Source organism: Mytilus trossulus, chromosome 6, assembly GCF_036588685.1.
Source record: "Mytilus trossulus isolate FHL-02 chromosome 6, PNRI_Mtr1.1.1.hap1, whole genome shotgun sequence".
In the NCBI taxonomy this organism is placed as follows: domain Eukaryota; kingdom Metazoa; phylum Mollusca; class Bivalvia; order Mytilida; family Mytilidae; genus Mytilus; species Mytilus trossulus.
The window spans coordinates 46,278,684-46,305,881 of NC_086378.1; the positions used below are offsets into that span (position 1 = coordinate 46,278,684).

At 31.7% G+C, this 27,198-nt stretch overlaps 1 protein-coding gene across 7 annotated transcripts; it reads right to left on the minus strand.

The window, feature by feature from the left end:
- Positions 1 to 800: 800 nt before the first annotated feature.
- LOC134721439 (ankyrin repeat domain-containing protein 60-like) lies at positions 801 to 27,173 on the minus strand. Of its 7 annotated transcripts, XM_063584471.1 has the most exons (11): positions 26,871 to 27,173; positions 25,271 to 25,395; positions 23,506 to 23,671; positions 14,449 to 14,547; positions 13,834 to 14,211; positions 12,570 to 12,621; positions 11,901 to 11,927; positions 4,749 to 4,862; positions 4,174 to 4,194; positions 3,544 to 3,555; positions 801 to 1,775 (listed from the first exon to the last, which is right to left on the minus strand). In XM_063584471.1, exons 1-11 carry the CDS (start codon positions 27,091 to 27,093, stop codon positions 1,520 to 1,522), a joined length of 1,473 nt encoding a protein of 490 aa, XP_063440541.1. In that variant the 5' UTR covers positions 27,094 to 27,173; the 3' UTR covers positions 801 to 1,519. The 7 variants fall into 7 exon arrangements, with proteins under 7 accessions (XP_063440541.1, XP_063440544.1, XP_063440543.1 ...); XM_063584474.1 differs by lacking the exon at positions 11,901 to 11,927; XM_063584473.1 differs by lacking the exon at positions 4,174 to 4,194.
- Positions 27,174 to 27,198: the final 25 nt, after the last annotated feature.

A 27,198-nucleotide genomic window follows, 5' to 3' on the forward strand; every position in this document is an offset into this window, starting at 1 on the left:
GAAATACCAGCTCTAGACCTAAATTAAACTGATTGAAAAATTATGTCGTCATCATATGAATATAAAGTACAATCCCTACCGTTAGGGGTCTAGTATTATACCATCCTAAAATATATGAGAAAAACATAACCTGTATCATACAAACAACTGGTTTTAGAATAAATGTGTTGATTTCCGATGCAAAGATCCTATAAGTGAATCAATATCGAAGTTTAAATATGCTATTTTTAATGACCTGACAACAGTATCGTAACTTTATCCTTTCTTAATCTAAGTCTGTCTAAAAGAGCTTTTGTGGTGAATGCCGACATTTTTGTGCTTTGTAAAGAATGTTACCACAAAAATTGGATGTGAAATACATGTCTCAATTTTATGAACGTATAAGATGTCTGCATGTTGAATTATATTCACGAATGATGTCCTTGTACTGATGATAAAACCTAGTAAATGTTTTAACTAGTTTGTGATATTGAAAACCCTCGGGCTGGTGTAATATTTTTTCATACAACTAGAAAGACAATTCTTAAATTTGTTTAATCGTAAGCTGTGTTAGGACATGACAAATTCGGTTAATTGATATAGAATAAACTTTATTTTTTTTCAGTTTTTAGCACTTCTGGCTTTTTTGATTGACATACAAGTTTGGTAGTTTTGTTAATCTAGTTGGTTCCACAACTTTGTCAATAATGAATCAAAGCGATATACTATTTCATAAATTTATTCAAAAATAAATTAACTAAGCAATGGTACATATAAATAAATCATTTGGAAAACTATATGATACAAAAGGGCTGAAAAGGCAGTAATGTATGATCTCAATTGCAGCAGTATCAACTTTGAAAATATCACAGAATCTACATGTATATAATAAAATATGTCATTAAATAAGACTATAAAAAAAGCTTTAAGCAGATTTATAAGTTAAGAGTCATGTAAAATACAGACATAAAACATCTTCTAGCCCTCTGAAGAATCAATCACCTAAATCACTTCTGTACACCGAACAATACTACTTTTACAGCATGCAGAAAATATCATACAGATGATGTACAATAATCTAAAATGTGAAGAACTTGTCTACTATTTTATCTAAAACAGTACCTTGGAAAAACACAGAAGGAAATGCTATTAGAATCAATTTATAGCATATAATGAACTTTGCATTCTATACCAAGGTGGAATTAATTAGTTTTATTTCGGCTAAAAATCAAATTTAATTTTCATCTAATGGATTTATAAGAATTGAATTAAAACACACTATCAAGAGTATGAAAGTCTCAGACTCTTAAAAGAACATGTAGAATGAACAAGTAGAAATAAAAAAAACAATGGTAAATAACGTCTCTTTTCATGCTGTGACATATTTCTCATATTATTTTTTATTGTTTATGCATATTCCAACTTCCGCTTCATTTCAACCTCAATCAACAGATTGAATTTCAAGTGAATGAAAATGACTGGATTACATATCCGTTTATTTGAAACTACTTGACTGGTACTCTAAAGCTATCAGGTCCCATCAATGTCCAACAAGTGCTTTTCTATTTGAGCGGTCCATTCCCACTTCTTCCTCTTTTTGGTCTAACCAGTCTTCATACGTCTCACCATCCCTTGTTCTTCCGAGAGAACGCAAATATAGTCTAAAAGCACTAGGTCCTCTTTCAATTCTTCTTATTTCCTCTTGGGGTCTATGGATGTCTGTTTTCTTCTTTTCGAATTCTCGGTTCTCTAACCATGTTTCGTATGACTGGCTTTTTTCTATCTCAGCACGTTTCCTGAAAAAGGGAATTATACAATGCAACAGGACCAGAATAATTCACGAACGAAAATAAGTAATGTATCTTGAATAAGAAATATACAGAAATAAAAAAATGAAGAAGCATCTATCATCACCTAAATTTATGAAAATACGTGTAATGTAGACAATTAAAAGACAAACAAATATCAGAAAAATTAAATTGATTACTTTCATATATCTATTCACTACATCGAGATACATCATTTCATAAAAGCTGTTGTGAGAATTTTCACTCGAGAGTAAGAAAGATCTACAAAAAAAAAAAAAAAAAAAAAAAAAAGGATATAAAAAGATAATATACTTGTCGAAATCAGATTTGAAATCCATCTTAAAGATTGATAAACTCGCAAATTTATATTAAAAAAAGTAGTTGTTCAACAATATATAAATTGCATACTGTGGATTCATTTATTTTCGTGGGCATCAATTTTCGTGGATTGCTGAAAACGTTCATATTCGTTGATATTTGATGTCGTGGTTTTGCCAATCCATGTATACAAAGCATATTGAAAATATGTTTTTCGTTGAACGTTTGAATTCGTTGTTCACCTGTATCCACGAAACCCACGAAAATTGGTATCCAACGAATAATAATGAATCTACAGTAATATGCTTGCAAGTTGTTTTGAAGATAGCTAAATCACAGACTAATTTTTATCTAGCTAACAAGATAGTATGCATGAACACATTTGATTAGAACTACTCTAAGTTATCAGGCGTATGATCATGTACGCCATACGCATGTTTCGTCTACAAAAGACGACATAAGTGACGCTCAAAAAAAGTAAAAATGTAAAATCAAGACATGGTTTTTGATTATAACCCTAATTTTAATTAGGCAGTGACGTCATAGACGAAGTAAGTTGACGTTTTGAGCATAGCGTGAGAAAACAAGCTTAGCATTACTTTGTATGCTCGATAATATAACATGATGGCATTTATGATAAAGACATGGACGTTTAAAAATGACTGATACACTCTGGGAAATGTTTTAAGAACTAAAAGAATGTTAGTTGCAAATTATGCATAAAGGCAACAGTGGTATGGTTGTTCAAAAGTCATAAATCGATTTAAAAGAAACAAACACAGGTTACAAACAAAAACCAAAGGAAATACATCAACTATAAGAAGAAAACAACGAAATAACAGAAACACTGAATTGCATTAAAACAAACGGCAATGCAACATACATAGAAACAAACTATAAAATACTAATCATCTTTAAGTAGGAAATATGCTCAGTTATGCATGTAACAATTCTATTTCCTAAGAGTACGTTATCCTTTAACATATTTAACTATCAGTATCAACTAAGTAATGTCAACCCGTGTTTTGTTTTTAATTTCATTAACATAAATGTTCTAAAAATAATATTACAATGAAATTCTAAGACCCCGATTACACTGACAAAAAATATCTGTAAGCGAGTAAGATCGATCACTAATCGGACTTCAAAATACATCTAGAGGTGGTTTTAAAATATCAATCTTATTTGCAATCATACCACATCTTCTAGTTCTTACATAAAAAACTATTCATTGCACACCATTTGGTGTGAATGAATTTTATCACATATTGTGTTAACTGTGTGACGTGGTTGGGGGAAGGGGGAGTGAATGTCAGGGTTAAGTGTTGTATACACAAAATGAAATACACATTAAAACTGTTAGACAGACAGGATATTAAGTATGTAAAGAAATATATGGTTAATAAAAGATGAAAGTGAGAACCCTGAAATTACTTACTCATCCAATTTTCTGTGTAGGCATGAAATATAGAAACAAAACATTTAGCATAAAAAGCTTTTAAAGCTGACATTTTAAAGGGGAACAATTGTATCTTTTAAATCTTTATTTAATTACATATTTTTCTTGATGCTTTTAAAAATACTTAAAAAGAAATTTAATGTTTAGAAGATAACAATGTTGTTTTTGAAGACTTCTAGACATCAAAGATCAAAAATAAAGTTAAGTGTCGATATATTATCGATACAAGTAAACGTGTTTTCATGACCCCACAATCAGAACAGGATCCCTTCGAATCTTCAAATCATGTTTATTTTCCTTAATATTCCGAGAGTTAAAATGTAAAAAAGTGTAAACAGTTAAATATAAAGGATATATCTTTATTTCAAGCTTTTCAAACGAAAATTTGTGGTCAAAAATGGAGTTTACAAAGTAACATATATGGAATCTATATTAAAAACTATTTGTGACAGTTCAATAAAGATCAACGTTCCTATCTGCAAGGCTGAAAATACAATGTTTTAATGAACATCACAAAATCTGATCTATAATAAAACATTTGTATACTTTAAATAATCAAACTATAAAATATAATGTAATACAACAACAAAAATACGAGGCACCACTTACCCGAGACCTTTTATTTTCTCTCTGAAGAAATAGTAAGCTCATCAATTTCAAAGAAGTAACAACTTGAATTTTGATTTAATTCTCACTTATTATAAACCAGCTTTTAGTGTTTGTTTAACAAGGATTTGATGAGCAATAAACGTGAAAATGCATCACATGGTCAAGTATGGTCAAATGAAGTTTGATCCCAAAAAAAACCAGGGTGCTCTGATTTGTTATTCCTGCGAATTTCATAAATTACCTTTTTGTGTTAAAATTGAATAGAAAAGGCAACTAAGAAGTTGTTGAGAGATGACAATGATTCAATTTAACTGAAATACTTTATAAAACCCCAAACATAACAAATATGTTTGTCAACTAAACAGAACAGTTCATGAATAATGAACACAGAATACTTTATTTGAACAATTGAATTATTTGAATAAAATATTGCTATTTTATTATCCGTACTAATATGTTACCACTATAATAAATTCCAACCCCGAAATAATTTTTTTTAGAAACTTAGAAAAACTGTCGAATTGGCGCATCTGGTTCAGGAAAATTGGTACCATCAATGTTATTAAATACATTACCTTTCATTTTCCTCCGACTTTTCTTTCTCTTTCTTAGCCTTTATTACGTCTAGTGATTTTTGTTCCCGTGATTTCTTTTTTCCAATCCATTCATCATAAGAGAAAGGTTGTTTACTACAATTAATAAGAAAATGATAGTTTATCCCAGGAATATAAAGAACAGTTTTAAGATTGTAAATACTCAAGATAGCAATAGACAATTAAAACATTTATCAAATTGTATACATCAACCGCCATGATTGTTTTGAAATAAGAAGTCTTTTAATGGGTTTTCATATATTAACTTCCACACAACAGTATGTATGTGCATTTAACGAATTGCCTAAAAAATGGTGGAAAAGCGTTAATATAAAAAAAGAAGATGCGGCATGATTGCCAATGAGACAACTATTCACAAAAGACCAAAATGACACAGACATTAACAACTATAGGTCACCGTACGGCCTTCAACAATGAGCAAAGCCCATACCGCATAGTCAGCTATAAAAGGCCCCGATAAGACAATGTAAAACAATTCAAAGGAGAAAACTAACGGCCTTAATTATGTAAAAAAATGAAAGAAAAAAAACAAATATGGTAGTCAGTTACGTAAATGATATCAACTGTCGTTAAGACGTACACTCGAGCTGTAAAGATCTGTAAAGCTAGGCATTAAACATTAATACTTCTCTTTAAACGCACTCGTTGTATTTTACAACTACACGCATATGATTTTGTCTCTACTGCACTGTCGCATAATAACCAAATCTTTTCATGACAGACTGAAAGTTGTGATGCTTTATTAGTGTCTAAATGTGAATTTTATATTCCCTAATCTCTTATGACGGTTTAACACAATATGATATCAAAAACTTCTGAAGATGAAAACCCCAGGCTTTGACAGAACGATTTGCTTTCAGTAGCAGTGTGAAAAAACAGACATCTAGTTCTTTATAATAGTTAGCAAAGGTACCAAAATTATAATAAGGTACGCCATACGCGCGTTTCGTCTACATAAGACTCATCAGTGACGCTAATATCAAAATATGTACAAAGTTGAAGAGCATTGATCCAAAATTCCATAAAAAGTTGTGCCAAATACGGCTAAGTTAATCTATACCTGGGATAAGGAAATCCTTAGTTTTTCGAAAAATTAAAACTTTTGCATACGGGAAATTTATAAAAATGACCACATGCTTGATATTCATGTCAACACCGAAGTGTTGACTACTGGCTGGTGAAACCCTCACGGACGAAACGTCCATCAGCAGTGGCATGGACCCAGTGTAAGTCAGGCGGCCAACTTTTATAAAATTCGAGCGAACAATGTGATGTACTGAAAGCATGCGTCACGTTAAATCCTAACGTCTATAAACATTTATTATCTTAACCTAATGGTGTTAGATCTGGATTCTATGAGATGAAACACCGAGCAAACTACTTTAAGTACAGAGTGTTAAACTATATCTCAACTGCAAACTCAACATCTTGAGCGTATGCACTTTAATAAAAACTCATTTAAACATATTTCTCCTGTGACAACGATTTTGGAGATATTATATTACTGAAGTGTCCCAGGTTTTAATTACTCATCAAAGATATGATATCAGTCTAAAAATTGTATACAGCAGACACGCGGTACTTTTGCAAAAGACTTATAATTGCATGACACACAAAAGTTTAATAGGCAAAATGAAGAACGAAGATGAACAGCACTGTAGATTCAAAATTCCGGAAGTTTTCGCCGAATACAGCTAAAGTAAATATATGTAGAAATAATTTAATTGTTAGCCCACATTTTGATATTGACAAATATTTTGGAAATATTATAATACCGAAGGTTTGTTCCTTCATTTCTGAAATTACTTCATTCTAGGTCCCTTAGGCAAAATTAAACATATTAATTCGCCTTTTACATAACAAGTGTACTATTTTTCAATTCAAAAGGTGAGATTCGAAATAACAACGGATATAAAAATCATAAACTTATTTATAACTCTAATCATAAAAGGTCAATAAAAGTTTGAAAAAATATGTCCTTTACGTAGGTTTTTCATAACTAACAATTTAAATCATAAGCTTATTTCATTAGCTTCATTTGTTTTGATATTAACATTGTTTTCAATGATATAGTTTAAAATATATTTAATGAAATCATACACGGAAACGTAAGGTTAGACAAAAAAATGGCTTATGCTATTAAATCCTAACCAGATGCTACGCAGTGCGCAGCTTTATACGACCGCAGAGGTTGAACCCTGAACGGTTGGGGCAAGTATGGACACAACAGTCAAGCTGTATTCAGCTCTAAATTTGGATTGTGATTAAATAGTTGACACAGCAAAGGTTTCTGACACAGAATGAATGTGGTCTAATGAACTTAAATTTTTTGTTTTGCCTTTGAGCAATTCACTATGCTGTTGAATATTAATCCTCTCAAAAGAAATGTTTGAAGAAATTTTCTTTTTATTTATGAAATTTCAAATGAGAAAAATTGAACCCATCCCCCCCAATTTTTTTTTCAAACCCCTATCCTTTATTCCAAAACTAATCTCAATTCAAATTTCTAATTGAGTTTGCAACAATAATTACTCATTTAAATACATCATAAAATATTAAATGTTAAAAAGTGCTTGTTATCACTGAATGGTAAAGATTGTTTTAATTTATCAGTTGGTAGTAAAAGTGAATATACATTGTATATTGAATAAAACAATGATTAAAGTTTATTCAACTACCTATTCTGGACAAAGAAAGATAACTCCAATTGAAAATCTTGCTATTGCACAATATTGTGAAATTAGATATTTCTTGATATTGTGCAATACTGTGCATTTGAAAATACTTGCTATTGCACAATACTGTGTACTTGAAAATTTCTTGCTATTGCGCAATACTATGCAATTGAAAATCTCTTGCTATTGCACAATACTGTGCAATTGAAGATTACTTGTAATTGCTGAGTACTGTGCAATTGAAAATTTCTTGCTATTGCACAATACTTAATATAATAATTTTTGATCCTGATTTAGACCAACTTGAAGACTGGGCCAATAATCAAAAATCTAAGTACATGTTTGGATTCAACATATCAAAGAACCCCAAGAATTCAATTTTTGTTAAAATCAAACAAAGTTTAATTTTGGACCCTTTGGACTTTAATGTAGACCAATTTGAAAACAGGACCAAAAATTAAGAATCTACATACAGTTAGATTTGGCATATCAAAGAACCCCATTTATTCAATTTATGATGAAATCAAACAAAGTTTAATTTTGGACCCCGATTTGGACGAACTTGAAAACTTGGCCGATAAAAAAAAATCTAAGTACATTTTTAGATTCAGCATATCAAAGAACCCCTAAGTTTCAATTTTTGTAAAAATCAAACTAAGTTTAATTTTGGACCCTTTGGACCTTAATGTAGACCAATTTGAAAACGGGACCAAAAATTAAGAATCTAAGTACACAGTTAGACTCGGCATATCAAAGAACCCCAATAATTCAATTTTTGATGAAATCAAACAAAGTTTAATTTTGGACCCTTTGGGCCCCTTATTCCAAAACTGTTGTTGGGACCAAACCTCCCAGAATCAATACCAACCTTTCTTTTGAGGTCATAAACATTGTGTTTAAATTTCATAGATTTCTATTTACTTTTACTAAAGATATGGTGCGAAAACCAAGAAAAATGCTTATTTGAACCCCTTTTTGGTCCCTAATTCCTAAACTGTTAGAACCAAAACTCACAAAATCAATCCCAACCTTCCTTTTGAGGTCATTAACCGTATGTCAAAATTCATAGATTTCTATTTACTTAAACTAAAGTTACAGTGCGAAAAACAAGAAAATGCTTATTTGGGCCCTTTTTGACCCCTAATTCCTTAAATATAGGGATCAAAACTCCAAAAATCGATCCCAGCCTTCCTGTTGTGGTCATAAACCTTGGGGTGCAATCAACAGTTTTTTCCTATGACGTCATATTTTGAGGGACCATCTATAATTGACCCTTAGTGGTGTTAATGTTAATGAAGATACTTGTATAAAACTAGATATCATTAGAATCAGAATTTTCTCTAGTTTATGATGAAATAAAAATAAATTGTACTTTTAATAGTACCAAAAAGTTTTATCCAGAGAAAATGGGAAAAACATTGCCTAATCTATGCATAAAAAACATGAAATCAGGCCATATGCACACCCATGCAGACATGATACATGCACATTTTCAATATTCAAAACTGTATGAATTTCATAGGTTTTTACCTGGTCTTTCTAAAAATTTATGCTTCAGGCTACGTTCGCCTGCTCCGAAAAGAGCTACATTGGGTGCAAATAAGTTTTGCACTTTTCACTGCCAAAAAAACAGGATGTTTACAGTTTGTCTCCCCTTAAAACATGTGTATTTAATCTAATTTTTAAAAATTATTTTAATCATTCAACCTGTTTTAATTGAAGCTAATTAACTTATTTTTACAATCAAATATAAAAAAAACATGATACTTTTTTACCAATTATGTTGATAAAAAGGGACTTCCCTCCAAGTCTATTTTTAGTTGGGGAATAACCCCTAGTTTTTTTTATACGAAACTGTTTATAGCACCCTTGTGTTAAAATTTCATAGATTTCTATTCACTTTTACTAAAGTTAGAGTGCGAAAACTAAAAGTTTCGGACGACGACGACGACGCAGACGACGACGCCAACGTGATAGCAATATACGACGAAAATTCTTTCAAATTTTGCGGTCGTATAAAAACTAGATCGTTTTAATCAATGAAACACAGGGCATCAAATTGACCAGCAAACATGTACCGAAAAAAATAAAACATTCAATCATGTTCGAATGAACAAAAAAAATCATTGTACTTGTAGTAAAATCAGATCATTCGTTGTCGGTTATTGAGAAACAAATATAATTAATTAACAACACATTACATTCACATGATAACTGTTCTGAAAAGCGACTGTCAGTGTACGAACTTTTAAACAAGTGGTGCGTCTAAGCAGTATGTGTATCTAAATACAGTACACATTTGATCTCACAACAACATTCCTGATTGTTAGACATGCCATATTCTGTCAGATTAAAATCACAATTTGAAACAATAACTGATTTTTTTTTTCGTTTGTTAGATATGTTAAACATTGTAGTAAGATTAACACTAGATATTTCTCTAAGTAACTGTGTCAAGATAAACAAAAACCATGGAAGGGTATAATCTCTTTAATAATGACATTTGCTATAGCCTCCTCGGAGTCCGATACAGGAGACTCAATCGAGAGTATACTTTATGATAAGCTTAATCATTGTTAATGTATCAGTGTATTTAAATTCATATGACGTATAAAATTTTCTGACGTCAGACACGCGAATCAATGAATGTGTTTGTAGATAGAAGTTTTTTTTTGTTCTGTTAAATTGTTCCTTTTAAAATTGTTACACGATGACGACTGCTGTACCCATATTTTGACTATTTTATTTATTATGTCTGTTTAGTTCACTCATCATTTTAAATATAACGGAATTTGATGAAACTCACAGTTACCAAAGTGAGAGTTTAAGCGCTTTAAAACCAGGTTACCATTCCTTCGTAAATTTTACGGACGCCATCACGAGTTGGTTGACCGTTATGGAATAACCATTTCACAAATGATATCGGATATGTTCCTTACGTCGTAACTAAAATCCCCTTCCCTTTCATGAATTTGACCTACCGAATTAGAATATTTACCGGATTTGTAATCACATAAGCAACACGACGGGTGCCGCATGTGGAGCAGGATCTGCTTACTCTTCCGGAGCACCTGAGATCACCCCTAGTTTTTGGTGGGGTTCGTGTTGTTTATTCTTTAGTTTTCTATGTTGTGTCATGTGTACTATTGTTTTTCTGTTTGTCTTTTTCATTTTTAGCCATGGCGTTGTCAGTTTGTTTTAGATTTATGAGTTTGACTGTCCCTTTGGTATTTTTCGTCCCTCTTTGATCCACCATTTTCTACATTTGAAAATACCAGTATCAAGTCAGGAATATGACAGTTTTTGTCCATTCGTTTTTAATGTGTTTTGTCATTTGAGTTTGCCATGTGATTATGGACTTCCTTATTGGATTTCCTCTGAGTTCAGTATTTTTATGATTTTACCCAACCAAACCCAATAAGGAATTAATAGTATCCTGATCTAAGATGACAAATCTAAGTACAACAACATTGACACCATGATCTTATGTGTTTCAAAATTGCCAGTTTAAAACTTTCAATGCTTAAAAAAAATAATCAACTAATGTATCTGGCTTTTTTGTTACATGTCCGTATATACTTACAGTGTGAGCAACTCTTTTAAAATTGACGATTGGGGCTACTTTTATGGATTTATGCTTTGATGACATGTTAAGAAATATGGCATAATATTGTAACAAAAGTATTTAACACACATGAGGCTGTAGTATCTTGAAAATGTTAAAATACTTTTGAAAATAGTCATATTAAAAGGAAATCAATTCTGAGAAAGTTGGATAAAGCTCTTTTGTAATATCATAAAATAAGATTCATTCTTTTAATAATCTTAATCCAAATATATAGAACACCATTGAGTTAACTAAAATGACAATCTGACATATTGAAGTTATGTCAGGAGAAAATAGCTGCAACACATTTGATTGAGGGGAGAATTGTGAAAAGGAAATTACAAATTTGTAAAAGTTCAGACAATAGAAAGTAGTAACAATTTGTACTTATATATCTATACGTATAGGTGTCATGAAAACAGGTTATGGAATGTTCTTCAGTTGGTTACAAAAAAGTTTGTTTTTCTCCTTCTCACCTAAACGATACATAATTGACTACCAGTATCTCATAGATTGACTATGGAGGAAAACATTTTTATTTCAAATTTAATTCAAACAAATGTGCAATAAAAAATTATGCATCCATGTGCATGCTATCATTTATGGTGCTACCATGTAACCTTGGACAAACAAATTACTATGGTGAGCTCCATCTTTCTGGATGATAAGATGAGAAATGGGAAAAGTTTGGTGTTTTGAGAGATTAATATTGTTGTAGAGATCATTAGTTTCTGGGTTGCAACATGTTAAAAGTGTAAATCTAAATTGAAATAATGTGTCATGCAATATTTATAAAACTTCAGAACCAAATTTCCTTTGCATGCTACTTACTTTCTACTGGGTCTAGAATGTCTATGACTGAAATATACCATTCGAAAAAAAAAACACTTTTAAAACAATTTATATCATGCAAAATAATACTGGTTTAGTATATACTTCGATTTTTATTTAACTGACGCCAAGGTCATAGTCCCTTTGTACACGAGCTCATAAAAACTGAAGGCATGAACTTAGTTCGTCTTTCATCTTTTAATCTTTTCAACACATTTTTTTTTATTGTTTTAAATTTTACTTATCAAATTAATTTTTTTCCGAAACGAAAGTATTTCATACCTTTGGAATAGTATATTTGTTAATGACACTCACACTTTCTAAATGCCATCGTCACCAAGAGCATTTTTGGATAACTTTTTTATCATGAACATGATGAATGCTAACACTAAAACATTTGATAGCATGGTGTTCAAGATGATTCATATGCAGAAATGCTAGAAGCTATATATTACCAAAATGGACGTCATTCAATATAAAATTTCCTAAAGAGAGCTGTAACCTTTGTTCTAAATCATTGGTAAGGTTATCAACGTGGATTTTAAGAAAAGTTATTTACAAATCATGACAGTATCAAAGTATTCCAGAGCTGATGATATCCTTGTGATTGACAACCAACACGCTGAAACTGTGTTTGTTCTTCTATAAATACAAACATAAAATACATACCCAGATCTAGGTTTAGTCCTTTCTTCTTTAATAACAGGCAGTCTCAATGAACCTGAAAACAATGTAAATCATATTATTAAAATTCAAAATTGATAAAGAACTTCCTTTTAGATAGATAAATACTGGTATACTATGTATAGAAACACAACTTTGTTTTAATATATCAGTAGCGAGATGTCAGCTGTTAATATCAGCATACTGAACAGCAGTTTCTGCTTTTTTCTATATAAATTGTAACAAAATGTACCAGGATTATAATTTGATACGCCAAACGCACGATTCGTCTACATGACACTCATCAGTGACGCTCAATTCAAAAAAGTTATAAAGCCAAACAAGTATAAAGTTGAAGAGCATTGAGGACTTAAAATTCCAAAAAAGTTAATTACGCCAAATACGGCTATAATAATCTCATGTATACCATATCCATGATATCATATTTGAACTACATTGAAACTGACATGAGCACATTATTGTAATTCCAAAAAAAACCATGTTAATTTGAATAAAACTTACGAATATACTTTATTCAACAGCGTTTTTTGTTTTGTTTATGATTTTGTACATGTAATTGATTCGAAAGTGTTAGTTACTTGATTTGACATTTTACTACCCCTAGAAAAGTATTCAGGTATTTATACTGGCTTTCCCTTTCTATTGTTGTTGCTTAATTTTGGCATTTTGTTTTATAATTACAAAGTAGAACATAATTTGTCATTTTAAAAATAAGCAAAAAGGATAATTTTCAACCATGGACAGCTGACAAAGGTTTCTTGACAATGAATTAAAAGTGTGTTTTTTAGGGGGAATGAACTCCCTCCTGGATATTACCAAGATACAAATCCTTCAATTATTATTTTTTTCTATATATCTAGCTACAATGAGGATAACAATAAGTAAAATAACAAAATACTGAAATTAAAAGAAAATTAAAAAAGAAAGACCCTTATCATTAGGCAAAATCAAAAGCTCAAATGCATCAAACGAATGGATTACAACTATCATATTCCTGACTAAGAACAGGCATTCCCTTATGAAGACAATGATGAATTAAACCTGGTGCTAAACTATAAACCTAGCTTAACCTCTCACTTGTATGACAGTAGTATAAATTCCAATTATATTGACAATTAAATAAGATATATTAAATGACTTCATTTTGACACTTACTGCAAAATTACATGCATTGAATAATTTTAGATATATTTCAGAAACATTTAAAAAATCTCATTGTAAGTTGTATCTATGCATTAGTTATAGTTACCTTCTTCGCCATCTTCATCTTCTACAATTTCGTACTCTTCTTCTTGTGGTTCTCCGCTACCATATAATCTTTCCCTGGTTAATTCACGAGGGTGTGCTTTTCGTCTAGGGGAATTCATTCTAGTCCCTTCATACTCAGATGGAGGTAGAATGTTTGAAAAATAAAGCTGGCATTGGTTTCCTTTTAACCAAACTGGGAAAGCTGAATCGTTAAATTGATGCGCCATTCTTTCAGGTTCTGCGCTCTTTTTGGTTTGTTTTGCTCTCTGTTGCCATCGAAACAAAAATAAATGACGTTCACATGTTTTATCTTGGTTGTATTTTGCAGCAATTCCTAAAGCGTCGTTACCATCAACATCTCTTGCTCCGATGTCTGCCCCTGTTTGCAAAAGAAATTATAAGCAATGGCTTATGAATGTTAATACAACAACAATCTACACATTTTCAAAGAAAAATATGAATCTTTGGGTTATAATCCTTTAATTCCTTATTCTACAATCAAATTTTAAACACATCAATAATCATGACATGACTTAATAATTGTCAATTGAATTTAATATATGTGTACATTGTACGTCTTTTAGCGATACCAGTGGCTTTCTTTAAGAACACATACCACTTTCTAAAAGGACATCGACAATTTTCGATTGACCTTGAGCTGACGCAACATGGAGAGCCGTTCGACCAGCAGGTGTTGTAGCACTCAAACTTGCACCTGTAAGGAAAATGAAAAAAAATATCATAAGCATCCAGTTAAAAATATTTATAAATGCAGCTATAAAAGTGAAATGCAAATAAAAAAATTCTAGTGCACTCTTCATTTGTGGCCATTTTAAACTCGTGCAGATTGGTTGCTTCCTAATGTCCGACCAAAAAAGTAAAAAATGACTGTGTTATCGGAAACAGCTTGTGTTCTAACATATAATACTGTAGATTTAGCTACTAGTATTATATTTTGTGATTATGCACGAATATCTGATATTAAGGTTGATCAATTGACTAATTGTGTGATAAGATGAATTACACTGAGAAATATTTTATGAATGGTCAAGATCAGATAGAGTGATTACAAATTGAACAACAAATTGAAAAAGCAAGTTTGAATAAATGTAGATCGGATTGAGGACTGCCAATATATGAATGGGCAGAACATTGTGAAACGACAACAGAAGATCAGTTTATACGTACTTTTCATTTTTTTTTTTTTACTTTAAAAGTGACTATTGAATACTGTGAACAGGAGTCATGAAACTGAAAGGCCACCTTCAAGCCGTACGTTTCATCGTGTATTTATAGATCCATCATTGCTAAACGAATCACCCCTCTGACAGTGTATGACTTGCTGAATACGGCAAACAAATATATACGTTCTCCTATCTGTTCATAGTACATGGATGCCCAACTCGTACTTTCATTGTTATGTTCAGTGGACCGTGAAATTGAGGTCAAAACTCTAATTTGGCAAATAAAATTAGAAATATCATAGTATAGGGAGTATGTGTACTCATTCTAAGTTGATTGGACTGCAACTTGAAGTTCATCAAAAACTTCCTTTATCAAAATGTTAACCCTGAAACCAGACAGACGGACGGACCAAAAAAAAAAATTGATGAAAATGACCAAAATAAAAGTTTGAAGAAAAGAGAACACAGACAACTAAAAATGAGTAACACGAGTAATGCCATCAACTTGGATGATCGAAGGTGCTTACGAAAACAGCAAAAGCTGTCCCACAATTATCAGTAAACATTCGGTACAAAAGCGGTGATTAGTTTTATTCGATGATGTTTAAATCGAAGAAAATGTGACGGAATAATTTTAACATTGTAATGGACATCTATGACACTGATTTGCAACAATGGTCTGAGTATAGATACCATGCAATGAGGATAGCGTCCTTACATCTTTCGAAGGGATGAACCAATATTTACAATCAAGAAATACTAGTCTAAGAGTCCTTTGATATCAGCAATCCTATATCAAGACAACCAAGACTGAATATGGCAACTAATATATAGTTTCAAATGGCAGAATTACATACATGCATGTCCAATATGAAGGTGATTAAAAGTTAAAAAGAAATGGAAAGTTCACACTTTGAAAACATGTTATTTTATGTATTTTCAATGACGTACAAATGTCATGAAATAGCTCAATATTGTGCTGAACGCTGTATTAAACACCAATCAATTAATAAATCAATCAATTTGGTCGTAAAAAGTTTAGTCCTCAACCAAACCCCTTTCAAGTCATTGTAAAAGAGGGACGAAAGATACCAAAGGGACAGTCAAATTCGTAAATCTAAAACAAACTGACAACGCCATGGCTAATGTAAATAATTCGATGTAAGTCAAAGAGGAAAACTTATTTGACTAGTTCAGATTTCAATTTGTTTGCTGTGTTTGTGTTTGAGTTTTGGTTTTGTCTTTTTATAAAGTACTTTCAGTTTTGAATTTTCCTTACAGTTCGGTATTTTTGTTATTTTAATTTTTGTTTCAAATACGATGAGATAAATATTCATGTATGGGATATGTGAACAACAAAGTCGGCAGACTTTGGATAATATACTGATAGTGATGAAAAATTGTCTACTTTTTGTTCACTATTGCACAGGTGGTGGGAGTTGGATTAGACCATTTACTCTAACATATGTTCAAATTAAACCATAGCTCTTGTTGAAAGCCCCGATATTAACCCCAAAGGACCGAAGGTCGAATGAGCTTGTCGAGGGTTTCAACAAAAGCTATTGTATGATTTACAAACATCGCAAAACTATCCAAAAACAAGTGAAACTGCGAGCTACTGCTCACTGATGATACCCCCGCCGCAAGTGGATAATATTAATAGTGTAAAAATATGCAAGTGTTCGGTAAACAGGAAGTTGTTGAGTGATGAATCTGAAAACACATCACACGGTATAGCTGACTTATATAAATCCTGACACCAAATTTCAGAAATCCTTGTATTGTAGTTCCTGAGAAAAATGTGACGGAAATTTTCAACTTGGCTATCATGTGTAAAATCATACAAGTGTGCGGTAAACAGGAAGTTGTCAAGTGATGAATCTGAAAACGCATCACACGGTATAGCTGACTTATATAAATCCTGAAACCAAATTTTAGAAATCCTTGTATTGTAGTTCCTGAGAAAAATGTGACGAAAATTTTCAACTTGGCTATCATGTGTAAAATCATACAAGTGTTCGGTAAACAGGAAGTTGTCAAGTGATGAATCTGAAAACGCATCACACGGTATAGCTGACTTATATAAATCCTGAAACCAAATTTTAGAAATCCTTGTATTGTAGTTCCTGAGAAAAATGTGACGAAAATTTTTCAACTTGGCTATCATGTGTAAAATCATACAAGTGTTCGGTAAACAGGAAGTTGTCGAGTGATGAATCTAAAAACGCATCACACGGTATAGCTGACTTATATAAATCCTGAAACCAAATTTCAGAAATCCTTGTATTTTTTGTTCCTGAGAAAAATGTGACGAAAATTTTCAACTTTGCCAAAAATCATACAAGTGTTCGGTAAACAGGAAGTTGTCGAGTGATGAATCTGAAAACGCATCACACGGTATGGCTAACATATATAAATGTTGATACCAAATTACAGAAAGGGTGGATGTGTAGTTCCTGAGAAAAATGTGACGAAAGTTTCATGGGACGGACTGACTGACGGACTGATGGACGGACGGACTGACGGACGGACAGACAGAGGTAAAACAGTATACCCCCCTTTTTTAAAGCGGGGGTATAAAAATGAAATATCTGTTTTAACCTATTGCCACTTTCAGTAAAAACATTCCCGTAGTTGTGGCCATTCAAACCTTGCTCACTTTCTAAAAAGCCGCAAATATCAGTAAGAAAAGATTGATCGACAGTAATGTAGCGTCAAATATTGTTTCTAGCGAAATATTTTTACAGAAAGAATAATATGATCGCTATTATATATGTATGCGATGAAGAATTACACTGACAGAAATATGTGAAGATTTGAATATATGAGAAAAGTTTCAATTCTTGACAGTGATGGTTACAGACTTTCACAGATTGTAGCATACGGGAAAATAGTTTTACAAGGACAGTTTTATGATTGACTGTTCAAAGAATGGTATTTTTCGGACTATAATTATGCTGCATTGGAGATTTTTAGGCATGAACTGCGTAAACGATTCCTAGTTAAAAAAAAAATTTTGCTGCTAATAAAAGTGAGTTATTGTTTATCAAATAACATTGATTATTAAGTTGAAAATGTTTATACTTATCTTGTAAGATTTTGACTTAATCCCCCATTTAATTTATATCAAAAGGCCAATCCCGTAATGGATATTTTATTTCTTAGTAGATAAAGAAAATGCTACGAAAATTTGCCTAAAATTTAGGGTCCTGCTAAAAAGCGCCTAGGGAAGAAAAAACAGCGCCCGGGGAATTTAATAGAATCAAAAGACATGTTATTAAAAACGATATAAAAATGAAAAATGCCAAATACAGTGGGTACAGTTAAACGATTGTTACAAAATGAAAACGGATGTAAAATAAAGAAATATGAAATTTCCATAAGCGTACCTTTTACATTGTCTGAACGAAAAGTTTTATTATTTTCTCTCTATTATTTATATAATTATATTGCAAATCACATCTCTGTCAATTGTAATAAAGCTGATGTGTATGTGTATTCATCTGACTGTTCATAAAAAAAACCTTTGCATAAATAATTCACACTTTTGTCTGCGAGGAACATCTCAGTCTGCCCATTCCAGATGGCAGCATTGTACATACCACCATTTATATTTTAAAAGGACAAAACAAGCAAATTGAATGATTTTTATTTTATTCAGGAAAACATTTATCATTTATTTATTGTTATAACATATTGTTATGCTATTCTCCCGGGCGCTGTTCTTTTCTTCCCCGGACACTTTTAGTAGGACCGAAAATTTAAGCTTCGTTTTGGGTAACTCGACGCTACCGAATTAAAACGGTCTTCCGAGACATTTTTTTAAGTTAGAAAACTTATATCGAGTCGTAAGCTGCAGTCTAATCTTATTTATTTTCATTTTTAACAGGTCACCCTAAACATACCTTTTCTATTCGGCCTTATAATAAGTTAAATTAATTCAACCTTTAGAATAAAAAAACTATATTCTAAAGGTTGAATTAATGTAACATTTATTTTCCAGGTCTGAAGTGTCGTTAATGGAGGAATGGAAAGACACAAAAGATGACAATTGACAAGAATCTTGTAGAGCTGCAAGAACGCATGTCGGGAGAAGAAATTGAATCTTGCCAACACAGAATTAGAAGATGAATGACGATAAGTTACAAAACAGTTTTTTGCTGGAAAGGCACAAAAGATTCCAGAAGGACAGTCAAACTCATAAATCGATAATAAACTGATAAAGCCATGGTTAAAAATGAAAAAGACAAACAATAGTACACATGACACAACATAGAAAACTTAAGAATAAGCAACTGTAACGAACCCCAACAAAAAGTATAGTGGTGATCTCAGGTGCTCTGGAAGGGTAAGTAGATCCTGGCACCCGCCGTGTTGCTCATGGTATAACAAATCTGGTAAATAGTCTAATTCGGTAGGTCACATTCATGAAAGAGAAGGGGATTGTACAGGGTTCTCACTAGGATTTTTTTCATGGTGAGTACTGGGACTCATTACTTTTTGAAATGGTGAGTCCCAATAGATTTTGATGAGTCCAGGATGCATGTCATTTTTTGTGTCGTAATATATTGAAATATGACGAAATACAACCAAAACGGTACATGTTGGTTTGGTAGTTTTGATTATATCGTTAAAAGTTATGATCTCTTAATAATTATTGTTCAAAATATATAATTATGTAATTCGTAGTCTAAGCTGTTACGACCTAAGGAACATATCTGATAGCATTTGTGAAACGGTTATTCCATAACTGTCAACCAACTTGTGATGGCGTACGTCAAATTTACAAAGGTCAGTCATTTGCATTACAGTCTTTCCATCAGGTTGTTGTGTGATTATCGATGGTGTATGTTCCTATCTATAACATTGCATAAGTTTTTCAAGGTCAGTCATTTGCATCACAGTCTTTCAGTTAGGTTGTTGTGTGATTATCGATAGTGATTGTTCCTATCTATAACATTGCATAAGTTTTTCAAGGTCAGTCATTTGCATCACAGTCTTTCAGTTAGGTTGTTGTGTAATTATCGATAGTGTATGTTCCTATCTATAACATTGCATAAGTTTTTCAAGGTCAGTCATTTGCATCACAGTCTTTCAGTTAGGTTGTTGTGTGATTATCGATAGTGTATGTTCCTATCTATAACATTGCATAAGTGTTTCAAGGTCAGTCATTTGCATCACAGCTAGTCCTTTTGTTAGATTGTTGTGTGATTATCTATAGTGTTTGTTCCTATCTATAACATTGCATAAGTTTTTCAAGGTCAGTCATTTTCATCACAGTCTTTCCGTTAGATTGTTGTGTGATTATCTATAGTGTTTGTTCCTATCTATAACATTGCATAAGTTTTTCAAGGTCAGTCATTTGTATCACAGTCTTCTGTCTGTTAGGTTGTTGTGTGATTATTGATTGTGTATGTTCCTATCTTGAACATTGCATAAGTTTTTCAAGGTCAGTCATTTGCATCACAGTCTTTCTGTAAGGTTGTTGTGTGATTATCGATAGTGATTGTTCCTATCTATAACATTGCATAAGTTTTTCAAGGTCAGTTATTTGCATCACAGTCTTTCCGTTAGATTGTTGTGTGATTATCGATGGTGTATGTTCCTATCTTGAACGTTGCATAAGTGTTTCAAGCTCAGTCATTTGCATTACAGTCTTTCCGTCAGGTTGTTGTGTGATTATCGATGGTGTATGTTCCTATCTATAACATTGCATAAGTTTTTCAAGGTCAGTCATTTGTATCACAGTCTTCTGTCTGTTAGGTTGTTGTGTGATTATTGATTGTGTATGTTTCTATCTATAACATTGCATAAGTTTTTCAAGGTCAGTCATTTTCATCACAGTCTTTCCGTTAGATTGTTGTGTGATTATCTATAGTGTTTGTTCCTATCTATAACATTGCATAAGTATTTCAAGGTCAGTCATTTGTATCACAGTTTTCTGTCTGTTAGGTTGTTGTGTGATTATCCATAGTGTATGTTCCTATCTATAACATTGCATAAGTGTTTCAAGTTCAGTCATTTGCATCACAGTCTTTCAGTTAGATTGTTGTGTGATTATTGATAGTTTATATTCTTATCTATAACATTGCATAAATGTTCCTATCTTCTAGTATCACATTGCATAATTTTTTTAATGTCAGTCATTTGCATCACAGTCTTTCTGTTAGGTTGTTGTGTGATTATCGATAGTGGACCACAGTGTATGTTCCTATCTATAACATTGCATAAATGTTCCTTTCTATAACATTGCATAAATGTTCCTATCTATAACATTGCATAAGTGTTTCAAGGTCAGTCATTTTGTAATTAGCAATCTGAGTGCTTGTATAGACAAGAGTGCACACGCTGAAATGTCTCACCTTCTTTACTAACCATTGGTAATTATATTGGAAGTTTCAAATAGAAATCTGTACTACGACTATCACATAAACTTTAAATAATCCAAGAAATGAAGTCAAAGGTTGGATGAACCAACTGGAAATTTTATACATGTACACCTTACAATCATTGTCATTGGAGAAATAAAATGTGTGTAAGAGAAAAAAAATTGAATCCTAATTTCCTGTCAATTTGCACATCTACATAGTTTGTCCTTATTATCTACAAAGTTTCATGAAATTATGCTGTGTGGTTTCAGAGAAGTTACGATGACAAACTGTTGCAGAAGTACATTGAAACAAATAAGTTCAAAGGTGCGTAACTCCTAGAAAAAAAATGAATCATAATTTCCTGTCGATATGAACAACTACATAGTATTTCATTATTATCTGAAAAGGTTTCATGAAATTCTGTTGTGTGGTTTGAGAGAAGTTGGTATGTACAACTGTTGCTGTAGTACATTAGAGTAAATAAGTTCAAAGGGACGTAACTCCTAGAAAGAAAAACAAATCGCAATTTCCTGTCGATATGCACAACTACATAGTATATCAGTATTATCTAAAAAGGTTTCATGAAATTCTGTTATGTAGTTTGAAAGGAGTTGAAATGACAAGAAATAGGACTGACGGACAGACTGACTGACGGACAGAATGATGGACGGTACGACTGACGAACGGACAGAATGATGGGCAGACAGACAGGTCAAAAAGATTATACCCTCAGCAACCCGTTGGCCGTGGGGTATAATAATAGTTGACCTTTTACATATTCATTTAAGAAACAAACTTAACCAGGAAAACATATGATTGACAAATGAACCAGGAAATAGTGATCATGGTCAGATGATAATTACAAGACAGACATATCTATCTTAATACAATAATTCCATACAGCTGATATAGTTGACATATTGCTAATATAAAAATATTAGAAAAATATATACTTAAAAACATTAACTTAACATTGAGCAATGAACCATAAAAATGGGGTCAAGGTCAAATAAAATATATATGCTAGACAGACATTTATACCATAAAATATTTTCATACACTTTTACAGTTGATCTAATTTTATCATATAGTATAAGGAAAACAGACAAAAACACAAAAAACTTAACTTTAACCATAGAACTTGAAAACGAGGTCAAGTTCAGATGACACTTTCCAGTTGGACATGAACACCTTAAAATCATTCCATACAACAAATATAGTAGACTATTGCTTATAGTATCTGAGATATGGACTTGATCTTAATAAACTTAACCTTGTTCACACAAATGAGATCGAGGACAAGTGAAAATTGTCTAAAGGGCTTGTTGGAGGATCTTGCAATGTACTCACATAACACACATAATTTTATTCCTATTACTCATAATAAGAGAGAAATAAAGAATACTAAAAATATTAACTTTTTTTTAAGTAGTCATGTGCAATGAATCTTGAAAATGTGCATGGTCAAAGAAAAGTACATATCACAGACGGAATCTTTATTACATAAGGCATCTTTACACAAAGTACGAAGGATCCAGTTGTTCTACTGTTTGAAATATTAATCATATAAGCTTTTTAAATGTTAGTTAACACCCCTGCTGTTGGATGTTTATGTCTAGCTTTCTGCGATAAATATTGCAGACTCGACAAAAACGATATAAGCTAAATGTAGGCTGAACCAGTTTTTCAAATCTCTCACTTGTATACACTATACAGCACTAGTATCAGTTATGCTCTTGAATTTGTAAATTCTAAATCAGACCTGATGTGCTTGCATGTGTATTTTTATTATTTTTTTATGTTGTCTGAAGTTGGCAGCAGTCTCATCAAAGCTCTTTGCATTTGCATATTTTGGAACAATCTTACTTATTATAATTACTGTCACAACTCCATTTTGTTTTACATCCTTTTTATCATGTAGTATTAAAACTTCATATTTCATTATTTTAGAACAAGTATAAACTTTATATTTCCTTATTTTAGGACAATACATGTAATATAATCTAATACTGTATCATGTATTATTATATAATTACAGATTTGGAGAATTTTACATATGATTCATGACTTATATGAAATGTATTGCACCAATTCAAGAATAAATAAAACTAAGCATACCAGCATCTATCAATCTTTTTACCAATTTGTCATGGCCTCTGTGACTAGCTATAAATAAAGCAATGAATGCTCTTTCTTCAATCCATGGACGTCTCTGTTTCTTAGTCATATAATCAGACTGGGGCGTATGGTATGTAGTGTTTGCTGTTACACCTAAACTGAATACCTAAGTAACAGAAAGATTTTTAAAGTCTATGTAATTAAAATTACAAAAAAAAAATCCCATTGTTAGCTGGCTTAGTGCGCAAAAATAGTTTGGTCACTTTAATTGTTCATTATAACACATTTTCAAAAATGTAAGTTGTATATTTAATTGTTCTCTACTTTTCAAAGAACAAATATCAAGCACTAGTTTTATCCATCCCACCCCAGTTTTGGCTGTTACTAAAAGAAATTAGCCATTGCTGCCAAACTGATCAGATAAAATGTCCCATTGCTGCCAAACTGATCAGATAAAATGTCCCATTTGCTAAGTTTACAATAGTTTAATAAATAATTTCTTTTCTTAAGATTATATAATTAAGGTGGTACCCAACACTTTTGCTAAAATTAATTTGGCTCGTTTAGTTTTCATTAAATTTTGACAATGTATTTCCTTTGACCCTTTAACAAAAATATAAAATTTTCAAAAATTTTGAACCATCCGTTTCGATAGAAAAATCACACTGGTTATATATAGCAGTTTGACAAACTCTTATTTAGATCATTGAGAAGCTTGATATTCCCTTTACAACACAACGTAATTAAAATGTTTAGCTGACTTTTCCGAGTTATTTCCCTGTAGTGTTAGGTACCACCTTAAATCAGAGCTAAGGAAATAAATGAATAGCATGTATGGTTGGTCTGTAAATGACTGTATATCAGGTACATGTACCTGAAAAGCATGAAACTGAATAAAAACTGAACCAAACAACATAAAATAATCTAAAAAAAAATAAGTAACGCATGATTTAACAAAAGAAATTGAACATAAAAAAAAACATATAATAAAACAAGAGACTTACTTGTTTGATCTAAAGGGAGATAAATGAGAAATATCTTTCCTTAAATCAGAGTTAAATGGTAAGACCAGATTTTGACTTTGACTTGTCTCAATGTACTACTATGCGTAAATTACTTATCTACTTAGTCACAGTTTGTGATAATAGCTCTTACGTTTTTTATGAATAGTATATATAAATGGATGATGTTTGACTAATAGATCTATACCCCTAATAAGGAAAGGATAAGGGTACATATATTTTTTTCAAAAATTTTGCATTATTGCGTATAAATATGTATAGGTATTGTAGCTGTAGACAAATTTAAACTTTAATAATAGAAAAAGTAATCAGCAAGACAAGGTCTACAAATAAGTCAACATTAAAGATCTATGGAAATCATAAGTCAACTTGTTATTTATAAAGTTATTGCTCTTTAATGATGATTTTTCACAATTTTTGGAAATTTTGCTAATATGTTGAAAACTATATATATAACAGAGTGATAGAAAATGATCAGTACCACAATTTTTAGACCTATAAATAAGCTTCATGACCAAAATCAACTCTTCAGTTGATTTGAAATTGTACAATTATATTTTTTGCTCTTTGATGATATAATTAGAAAACTAAGCATTTTTAAAAATTATTTTGACTTAAATTGGTCTGTCCCTTGATGATGTACATGTATTATACTTTGAATTGTCAATCAAATTTTATATGATCAGATCGATGCATAGATAGTCTTGATAAATCAATAACAATGGATTATGTCTTTTGCTTACCCAGTCTATATCATTGGCAGTAACTGCTTCAATCAGCTCTTTCCATGTTGGCCAAACTCGAAGATGAAGAGTAGCCCCTGGTACAATATCACAACTTCTTATGTCCACACTGTCTTGTAGTTCACCTTAATCAACAATAAATGTTCATATAGATATATGATTCATTTCTACATCAGACAATTTTGAAATGTAACATTTGTAAATTGGGTTTGATATAATTAACTCACTGTTTTTAAACTCCTAAATTATTGAACCAATCATACAATGTAGGTTTTGAAAAATTTCTACAACTAGAAGATATGTTATAATATTATTTAAAAAAAAAATTAACTTGATTAAATCTTTCCAAATGTTAATAATTACAAAATTAACTTGTTTGTTTAAAAAAAAAAAAGAATCAGGATGATTTTGCGAAATTTCATTGAACTAATGAACTCAAAATCTATAACTTTTTTTTGGTCACTTTTTATAATTCCTGCATTTATGTAGAACTCAGAAATCTACTGCCTTCTTTTAGTCTCGTTGTAATGAGATTTAGAGTTGATATGACTAAACATTACCTGATGATCGCATTTCTTTGTTTACATTGAACATGATGTCAAAACTTAAATCCCTAACATTACAGAACCAAAAGTGGAAACGTTAGGGTAATGCCGCTATTTCCGTTTTAAAATCTAAATAATGTTTGAATTTAAAAACAAAATCATACAGACTTCGTCCCCTTTCACAGGTAATGCCTGCATGCCTCATATTACAAGTATTATCAGTCCTCTAATTATATATTTTTTTTTTATGTATCAGGACATGCAGGATGATTAAAGATTTTGAGTAGGCAGCTTTTTTCTAGGTAGGAATGCTTATGGCAAAAAAAATAAAAAGTCAAACAAATAGGGTGAACAATAGTCAATATTTAAGAAATAATTCATGGGGGCTTGAATATATCCTGATTTAACCACGGGTTGGCCCTTTAAAACAAATATTTTACCCTGAGCGATAGTGAGGGGTAAAATATCGGCATAAAGGGACAACCGGTGGTAAAATCAAAATTCAAGCCCCCATGAATTATTTCGATTCTAATAGGACAAATGCGGCAATTAATTGTTTTGAATCAAAGCGCTAGATAGGTGAAGGCATTATTTAATTTGCCATTCCTGTAAAGAAACGCACTATCAAATTGACGTAAAATAATGGAGCAAACTCAATAAAGATGATGCTTAACGTATCTACAATAATATATTTTAGATAATTTTTGGATGAATCTAAATGATTATTGTACTTATATGTCTCATGTGTATACAAAAATGGCTAATATAACACATTTGAGCATCATTTGTTTACTTTTCCTTGTTGTGATGATTTTCAGTTTCACAAGTGTGTTTTTCCCGTAAGATGCTTATATTCTGATCGGGTAGCTCTTTTTAAAAAGCATATGACGTTGGAGTACAAGCGGAACAGCCCTGGCAATATATTTATATTTTACCAAGGGTGTGTACTCAAAGCGTTTGAAGGACGTCATGTTAGAATTAGGGTTAAAGTGGAGCAAACTCAATACCCTTTAGAAGCATGAAGGTTCAGCTATATAATTTTTGATTAGTATTACCTTCATCCAAATAACTTATTCGTTGCAAATGAACCGGTATGCCGGTGGCAAACTCTACATATTTCTTTAAATCTGCAACTTTCATGTCTGCAGTGATGTTGTACAAAGGAAAAACTTCATCCGTAAACAATTTTATTCGCATATTGAACGAAGGGTTAGATTTATCTTTATCCCGTCCACCCATTTTATCTCCTGCATCCCGGCGTGTGGCCTTAGGACGCATTGTTGCTTTGGAAAGGCTTTATTTTTGGGAAATTCGTAGACAACAACACAAAAAGCTGGAGGCCGCCATGTTGTTTACTAGTGACCATGGATTTTTATGACCCGC